The 8483-nt window shown below is 50.0% G+C and overlaps 3 protein-coding genes across 3 annotated transcripts; 1 reads left to right on the forward strand and 2 right to left on the reverse strand.

Annotated features, from left to right (window-relative positions):
- Window positions 1–470: 470 nt before the first annotated feature.
- Window positions 471–1573, reverse strand: PV10_07756 (uncharacterized protein). The gene is made up of 3 exons (XM_016372691.1): window positions 1463–1573; window positions 1319–1399; window positions 471–1267 (listed from the first exon to the last, which is right to left on the reverse strand). The coding sequence occupies exons 1-3, from the start codon at window positions 1463–1465 to the stop codon at window positions 1079–1081; spliced, it is 273 nt and encodes a 90-aa protein (XP_016222023.1). The 5' UTR covers window positions 1466–1573; the 3' UTR covers window positions 471–1078.
- Window positions 1574–1748: 175 nt separating this feature from the next.
- PV10_07757 (pre-mRNA-splicing factor cwc22) lies at window positions 1749–4853 on the forward strand. Its single transcript, XM_016372692.1, has one exon. It carries the CDS (start codon window positions 1854–1856, stop codon window positions 4683–4685), a length of 2832 nt encoding a protein of 943 aa, XP_016222024.1. The 5' UTR covers window positions 1749–1853; the 3' UTR covers window positions 4686–4853.
- A 22-nt stretch (window positions 4854–4875) lies between these two features.
- On the reverse strand, window positions 4876–6337 carry PV10_07758 (uncharacterized protein). The gene is made up of 3 exons (XM_016372693.1): window positions 5985–6337; window positions 5763–5925; window positions 4876–5690 (listed from the first exon to the last, which is right to left on the reverse strand). Exons 1-3 carry the CDS (start codon window positions 6009–6011, stop codon window positions 5287–5289), a joined length of 594 nt encoding a protein of 197 aa, XP_016222025.1. The 5' UTR covers window positions 6012–6337; the 3' UTR covers window positions 4876–5286.
- Between the last annotated feature and the right edge of the window lie 2146 nt (window positions 6338–8483).

Here is an 8483-nt window from a genome sequence, read left to right on the forward strand (position 1 = left end):
GTGATGCGAATGACGGTGACCTGCAGGTAGCCCCGCGTTGCCCTGACACACTCGCCTGGGTAGGTATGTGTAATACTCTGGTCGCTTCCTGTGTGGCTGGGATTCGCCCTCATTCTAGATTCATTCGTTCGTATATGGACGCGCACACACAGAGAGAGCACTATCTTTAGGTGCGGGGAAATTCTGTGGTCTATCTCACGTTTTGATTCTGCCCACTTAACACTTACTTAATCGTCAATTGGCAAAGGTCAAAAGGCTGTGAATGCATGTACAGATCACACATGTTGAATGAGTTATTGTCTGTACGGAGTGAGATGTGTGAATTGGTTTGGTGAGGTGCCACGTATAGTCAGTTAGTCAGTCACGTGGAAGCCATGATGGTCGCTTGGCACGATTCAACCTGTTTGAATCATAGACGATAATGGGATAGATTACCCTCCTGTTTAAAGACATTCAATAGTGGCAAAGGTGCGTACATGCATGGGTAGTACTGTTCATGGCCATGTCAATTTTCTCGTGAGTACATTGAAGTAGATTTTTTCGGCAACACGAATCAAACCTACAGCCAGTGGCTTCTACTTTTCTGGATTCAATCAGGAAGTGAAATCCTGCTCAGTCCCCAGTTAACGCTGGCGGCGAATGCCCCAGCTTCAAATCCCTGGTATATATGTTCTCATATCGCCCCAAGCTATCCCAAACTCTTGAACCTGTCGCCACCATGTTCTGTCGGAGGCGACTGGACGAATCATTTCGGTCAAGTGTTCTGTTTTGCCGACACACGCTGGAGATTGTGATAAATGTGTATCAAGGCTCGCCGGGGAATTCTCAGACACAGGCCAAGTCTCTGCCGCATGTGTTGCATCCCATGGGACCTCTCAGGTTATGGCATCCTCTTGCAGAACGTTTCCAAAGACGGCGCGAGATAATGCTGAGCTGTCGGCTATGAGCCTATGTTCTGTTGATATTCTGGTGCTCTTTCCACTCCCATGCAGGCTTCAACTTCTGATTCTGCCATCCTGAACAAGACTCCTCTTTTGATATGCTGATTGCCTTTTCTCCTGTCGAAAGATTTCCTCATCTAATTTGACTTTTTGGCTGCTGCTGCTCTAGCCTTTGCTGCCTTCTTTCTGCTGCTTTTGATCATGACCAAAGCCAGGAAAGTACCCACTACGGCAGAGCCCAAGAGTGTGAGAATGACGGGGATTCGGATTGCCCAAACACGGGGTAGGAACAGCGCCTGCAGAGGGTGATCATCGTCCACAAATGGCTGTAAATAATGTTAGAATAAAGCTAAATCTCATATGTTGTGTAATTATACCATGAGAAGTGTCCAGAGGGTGTAGTAGAGGAAGATTGTGGTGGCTGCTATGAGCATTGCCATTCCTACAATTTTATCCAACTAGGACAGTTGTTAGCCTCGACACAAAGGGGAGAAGATGAGGGTCAGAAAGTGTGCCTATACCATATTCGCAGACTCCTTTTACAGCACAGTCGATCTGAACGTCTCAGGTCTATTGGGAAATACAAAAGGTGCCAGGCGTGGTGTGAATGATCTGGGGTTGTTGAACAGGACACGAATCTGCAACTCGCGCGTCGAGTCAAAGTCAAGATTCCCAATCGGGACATCCATAGATCTCTGGTCTAGGCAATATAAGGCAACCATGCCGACTGGTGTTCAGAATAGCATGTTAGCCGAAATATAATCTTGGCTTCTGCGACAAGTTTGGTTTTGTCTCTCCAAGTTGCAAGTCCATCGTGCCTAAATTATCAGCCAGTTTCTCGACTCTAATCAACCATGTTATAAAGCAACAGTCTTCCAGAGGAAAAGTACCCTGACCAACCGCTCTGGCAACATGGCAGACACCATGTTGCTCTCTTCTGCCGTCCGGCTTCCCACACCTCCACCTGGTGAATCATACTCTCCAGGGCCATCAAACACACGAAAGCGATCCCCTCCATCGCGGTCACCCTCGCGCTCCCCACGCCGTCGAAGACCCGCACAGGATGATGATCATGCCGATCTCAAGCAAAATGATCTTGACGATGCACGACCCATGGATGACCGGGAGCGAGAACTGATGGCCAGATTCCGACCGCGGGAACCAGAATCTGCCAGACGCAAGCCTCTCTCTGCCGAGGAAAGACAGGCTGCCGCAAAAGCCGAATACGACAAACTGTTGACCATGCGCTCTGGAGGAACATACATACCCCCTGCTCGACTGAGAGAACTGCAGTCCCAGATAACCGACAAGACGAGCAAGGAATACCAGCGCATGGCCTGGGAGGCTTTGAAAAAGTCTATCAACGGTCTTGTCAACAAAATCAACGTCTCAAACATCAAACATATTGTTCCCGAGTTGTTCAATGAAAATCTGGTTCGTGGCCGTGGTTTGTTTTGCCGAAGCATCATGAAAGCCCAAGCTGCATCCCTCCCCTTTACACCAATATACGCCGCCATGGCTGCTATTGTCAACACAAAACTGCCACAAGTTGGCGAACTCCTTCTCAATCGTCTAGTGGTCCAGTTCCGGAAGGCCTTCAAGCGGAACGACAAGGCTGTTTGCTTATCCTCGACGACCTTCATCGCACATCTCTGCAACCAGCAGGTCGCCCATGAAACGGTAGCAGCACAATTACTCCTTCTCCTCCTCCACAAGCCAACAGACGACTCTGTGGAAATTGCTGTCGGACTAACGCGGGAAGTGGGACAGCACCTTGAAGAAATGAGTCAGCCGATCGCCCTTGCTGTTTTCGACCAGTTCCGCAGCATTCTTCACGAAGCTGATATCGATAAGCGCGTGCAATACATGATTGAAGTGTTGTTTCAGGTTCGCAAAGACCGCTACAAAGACAACCCAGCCATACGGGAGGAGCTTGATCTGGTCGAGGAAGAAGATCAAATCACACACCAGGTAGATTTGGACGATGAGGTTGATGTCCAAGACACGTTGAACATTTTCAAATTTGACCCAGACTGGGAAGAACACGAGGAGTCGTACCGAAAACTAAGGGCCGAAATTTTAGGCGAAGCCAGCGATGATGAGGATGAAGACGACTCTGGTTCGGACGAGAGCTCAGACAGCGAAGATGACGAAGAAGAAAAGGCGATGGAGATCAAGGACCAGACAAATACCGACTTGGTCAACCTCCGACGTACCATTTATCTCACGATCATGTCAAGTCTGGACTTTGAAGAAGCCAGCCATAAGCTGATGAAAGTCCAACTTCCACCTGGACAGGAGTCAGAGCTGCCTTCAATGATAATCGAGTGTTGCTCTCAGGAGAAGACATACTCGAAGTTCTTCGGGCTTGTGGGAGAAAGATTTGCCAAGCTCAACCGTTTGTGGACCGACCTTTTCGAGCAATCCTTTGCTCAATATTACGACACGATTCATCGATATGAAACCAACCGCTTGAGAAACATTGCTCGGTTCTTTGGCCATCTTCTCAGCACCGATGCCATTGGATGGCACGTGTTTTCAGTCATCCACTTGAATGAGGACGAGACAACTTCCAGTAGTCGTATCTTCATCAAGATCTTGTTCCAAGATTTGGCTGAAGCGTTAGGTCTCCCTGAACTGCAGAAGCGTATGAAGGACGACATCCTCCGCCCAAGCTTCACCGGAATATTCCCCACCGACAACCCCAGAAATACACGATTCTCCGTCAACTACTTTACCAGCATTGGAATGGGAATGCTTACCGAAGAGATGCGCGAACACCTAAAGAATTTGCCGAAGCCCGCGCCTCCACCTCTGCCAGCCATCAAGGATGATGCTTCATCCGACTCTGAGAGCGTGAGCTCTTACTCTAGCTACTCAAGTTATTCTTCTTCCAGTAGATCCTATACACGCAGCCCTTCGCGGGAGAGGCCAGTGACAAGTGCGCGTGGAAGGCCTCAAGCGCGTGGACGCGAAGATTCTCGTGGACGCTCCGGCTCTCGTTCTGCCTCACGATCCCCTGATCCACGAAAGAGAACGGGTAAGCCAAGGGGCCGGAGCCCCAGCTCGTCGATTTCCAGGTCACCCACCCCGCGGCGTTCAACGAGGAGGAAATCTCCTTCCTACTCTGAATCGCCCGAGCCTAGACGATCAGAAGTGCGTCGTGGTCGGGCGCGAACACGATCAATATCATATTCCAGTCCCTCAAGATCTCGCAGCCCGCCTCGAAAAGACGCTCTCCGCGAGCGTGGAGGACGCCAACGGCCTATTTCACCCTCTCCTGATCGCGGTCAACGCGCACCAAGACGAGGACCAGACAGTTCGCTCTCCAGATCCCGGTCTCCTCCACGTTTCGACAAAGCAGGTTCATCGTCAACCAAATTTGGTCGCCGGGCCCGCTCTCTGAGCGAATCTCGCTCGCCCTCTCCTCTGCCCCAACGTCGGCCAGTACGCGGTCGGGCTGCGACCAATAGTCGAAGCCCGTCTTCTGCAAGGCGTTCACGCAGCCGTAGCCCGCCACGACGGCGAAATGCGGCACCAGCGAGACGCAGAAATTCATCCAGCGCCAGTAGCAGAGACAGTCGGTCACCCCCACGAAGATGGAACGGAAAGAGGGACGCTTCCCCGGAGAGGAAAGGAAAATATGGACGGAACATGAGTGACGAACGAGGAAATCGAGGCAAACGAGGAGGAGATGTAGGCGGAGGTGGTGCTGCGAGAGCAAGAGCAGCCGACTTTGACTAAAAATTGGGAGTCTGATATCTAGTCGTAGGACTTGTATGGAGGTTCGCCGACGTACTCCAGGCAAACAAGGGAGCAAGGAAACAGCGACCAACAAGTACGAAGGTACTACGAATTGGGCGAATAATTGATCGAAATCACTGTAGAGTTAAAATTGAATCGCAGCATGTGTACACCTGTGCGAAGTGGTAGTCCTGGAAGGAAGCCGAGATGAGAGCAAAGGCTCTTGTCCTGTCGATACTGTTCTGTGTCCTGGTGGGATTATTTTCTCCAAAAGAACCCATCAAGAATCGTGAGAAGTCACCAATGGAAATGATGTTCTATGACTTTACCAATATTGCCCCAACGGTCATGGCTCCAAGGAGAAACCCAATATCGCTGATACGCCTGTGCCAGTTCGTCTCTATTCAAGACAATGAGAGGTATGCATCTCTTGGTCAAGAAACGGCCTCGAACTGCCCTTGTTCCCATGTCCATTCCCCTTTCCCGCAGGAGGGTTTCACCATCCAACGCCAGATTTGAGCCCCATTGCCAGATCGCCGTGCTCTAGTTTGCTTACATGTCATGATGGTCATTAACGGCTGCATCGCATCCTGTGTATCTCTCATACTGTGTCGTCGTCGTATGCGAATCTGACGTCTCTTAATCCTCTACCATTGCCGCCGCTCCTCCTTCCACCCCAGCCATGTGGCCCCCTCACTCCCATGCTTTGACAGAATTGTTGATCCCCTTCTGGTCGTTGATTCTTGGTGTTGCCGGTTAACATGCTCTGGATGCTCATACACACGCTTTCAACACTTTGGACTGGAGACCAGCCTGCTGAACCGAGTAGGTCGAGACAGATGATGCCATTGGAATAGATGTGGGGGTGGATGGGGATAGAACGGCCGGCGAATGGGGAAGATGAAGGCTGTGATGACGACGATGATGATGACGACGATGAGGAAGAAGTGGCGGCAGGATCGCTGGCTGAAGCTGGGACATGGATGAAGCAGACCTCGGGGGCCTCTATAGAACCAGCGCAAGGGTTAGAGGCCACGGAATTGGCAGTATTCATTGGAAGGGCCTGGTGCTACGAACCTATAGGGTAACTGTCGGAGAAGATGAAACAGAGACGATAGACCTGATTGAGGTATAGAGGGTTGCTGTCCAAGACCTGAATGTCAACTTGCCATTCTCGGAAGTCATCCGACTTCACGAGATCGATGCCCGGCGGAAGTTTTAATTTAGCCTTTTGTAATTCCTGAAAAGAGGTTCAGCACTTCTCTAGCCTGACCGTTGAAGACAAAACTTGAGTCTTACTTTGCCCAGCCTCTTCGCGGCGAACATTGTGGATGTTGGGTGAAAAAGTTGAGCGATGAGATAGATGTTGCCAACGCCGAGTTGGATCAGATGATAGAAGGACTCGGCACAGCTGGCGCCCCGCAAACGGCAAGCGGCGTAAGGAAGGCTCTTCGGTATACCACGCAAAGCAGAGAGGTAAATGGGCTTTTGTGAGTGGGATGCAAGTCTACTGTGGAGTAGAAGATAGAGTAGACATGGACAGAGTATTAATACTGGATCGAAGACATGTTGTTGGATGATGAGTAGGCAGGTAGTGATATTTGGTGTGCCTGTCTGTGGTACAGTTCTATGGTAAACCGGGAATGGGGACGGGGAATTGAGGATGACGAAGGTGAAGGGCAGGGGGCACCTCACAGGATAATCAAATGGGCTGCCAGGGTGCCCCTCGGCCGACTTACTGGGACAACTTGCTACCTGGAGAGAGTAGCCTATATGCCCCCTCGGCCCACTTTGTTATTCGTTGTTAGGCACCAGCAGGCTGCAGGTGTCGCCTACGAGATGTCCTTAGGGTGGGCTGGTGGAGAGTGCTCTAACTACCCGCCGTAGATGGCTACGGTAGATCACGAGGATATGAAGAGCAGACCTGCATCTCGTTTCTTTTGGAAGGCCAAGGTCGCTCCTTTCCTAACTTTAACCCCACCTCACTTTCAACGACAACAACAACTCTGCACCCCAAGAAACACCATCAAGGAAAATGTATATTTGGAACTCAATGTGTTCCTGTGGTTTGCACGAACTAGACTTGTTCTCGATCCACAATCTCACAGATGTGTCCCCCAAAGATTGGCAATCATATGGTTGACTCTTGATGGGTCCAGAGACCAACCACCTGGAGATCCTCTTAGAGAGGCATAGCAAGACATGAGATGCATGGTGTTTTGAAAAGGCTATGTGGTCTCTTGAGATTTGTATTTTCATGTCTCACGCTAATGCATCAAGCAAACAAATGGAGTGGGCGAAGTGCCTGAGATCACTTGACCAAGCGTGGAAATGGTCACCATTTCCTAAAGTCCTCCCTTGTTCAGGGCTTGATCAGATCTTGAACCACAAACAGGTAAAACTCTCTCACTTGTCATCCGTGGTTTGAAATTTTTAAGTATCCATTCAGCTACTGGGTGTCACTCGACACATCGTGGGTACAGCACTCTGGATGCCTGATCATTTGCCAAAACCTTGACCGTAACATGCGCTCAAAATCCGATAATGCTGGGAAAGAGATGGAAGAAGCAGGTCAATGTGCTTTCACACAACATGTCTCGCTGAAGACACCCGTACTTTCCTGAAGAGTTGCGGAAAAGCGAGTTGAAGCAAGGCAAGCTCGTCACCACGCGCATTTACCGGAGGTTGTTAACATCGTCTACAGCAGACATAGTTCAAGCCAGCAAGACTCTCATAGCATCAAACAACAGCAAGTTTGGCTCCAGAGACTGTTGCCTGAACCTAACAGCATGTTCAACTCCTCCCCACCAGGTTAGTGTTATTCTGAGCCGCGAGCCGAATATGATACTCTGGATCGACCCGCTAAGTCGTGACTGAACGGAAGTCAAACTTTCAATTTCCTTGAAAAATCATCATGATCAAGGAAAAGGGCGCTTCAGACTCCACATGGCTTCAGTGTTGTGAGGTGGATATATTACGATTAACCCTTGTAAGTCCACCGAATGACTACCAACTATCCTATCTAACCTTTTTGCAAGTGTGACAATCTATGGTACGGTGAGGCACTATCAACAGTGTCTCATCCTTACGACTTCTTTAGGATTCCACCAGGACTCCACTGGAACTCTTGATGGCTTCGAAGGGCTATATAAGCTGCTAACTTCCTGCTCCCGTGAATTTCTTTCTTTCTTCTTCCCTATCACTCAAGAACAGTTGCAAGCAACCGAAAGTCTTTGACAACGACAGTTCAAGACCTTGAGTGATAACAACAACTGCACATTGTGCAATATAAACCACAAGCAACATCAAATAACTAAAGGTATGTCTCCTCAAAGGTGCCCTTCATTCTCAAACAAACCGACTCATCGTGTCACAGATGGGTGCTGTACTTAGCTGTGTTTGGGGCATCATCCTTGCACCATTCAGGTGCTTCAAGGCCATGCTATCATGCTTTGGCCATGCTAGCACCCGAGTGCCTCGCAGGAGATGCAACAGAAGATTTAACTCGTCCACGGACTGGCAAGGATGGAGCTGGGGCCAAAACTACTCAAGCCGTAATTTACGACGGCTTGCCAACCTCAGCTCCATGGGATTCGATTGATCCCACGAGGCATACTTCCGCAGTTGATAAGCAACGGGAAGACTTCAGACAAGAAAGTCCCCTCACCAGCAAGTAACTCACCACATCTCTCTCCTCTCCGCTCCTCTCCTCTCCTCCCTCTCCTCTCCTCCCTCTCCTCTCCTCCCTCTCCTCTCCTCCCTCTCCTCTCCTCCCTCTCCTCTCCTCCCTCTCCTCTC

Source organism: Exophiala mesophila, assembly GCF_000836275.1.
Source record: "Exophiala mesophila strain CBS 40295 unplaced genomic scaffold supercont1.5, whole genome shotgun sequence".
Classification (NCBI taxonomy): domain Eukaryota; kingdom Fungi; phylum Ascomycota; class Eurotiomycetes; order Chaetothyriales; family Herpotrichiellaceae; genus Exophiala; species Exophiala mesophila.

What these genes read in the sequence shown, in the direction of transcription:
- PV10_07756 (XM_016372691.1), bottom strand. An exon ending in CCCTCTGGACACTTCTCATG is followed by an intron (nt 1,268 to 1,318) that starts GTATAATTACAC and finishes CATTATTTACAG; the next exon opens with CCATTTGTGGACGATGATCA.
- PV10_07757 (XM_016372692.1), top strand. Translation starts at nt 1,854, where the DNA reads ATGGCAGACACCATGTTGCTCTCTTCTGCCGTCCGGCTTCCCACACCT.
- PV10_07758 (XM_016372693.1), bottom strand. Translation starts at nt 6,011, where the DNA reads ATGTTCGCCGCGAAGAGGCTGGGCAAA. An exon ending in CCGCGAAGAGGCTGGGCAAA is followed by an intron (nt 5,926 to 5,984) that starts GTAAGACTCAAG and finishes ACCTCTTTTCAG; the next exon opens with GAATTACAAAAGGCTAAATT. An exon ending in CTCCGACAGTTACCCTATAG is followed by an intron (nt 5,691 to 5,762) that starts GTTCGTAGCACC and finishes CTGGTTCTATAG; the next exon opens with AGGCCCCCGAGGTCTGCTTC.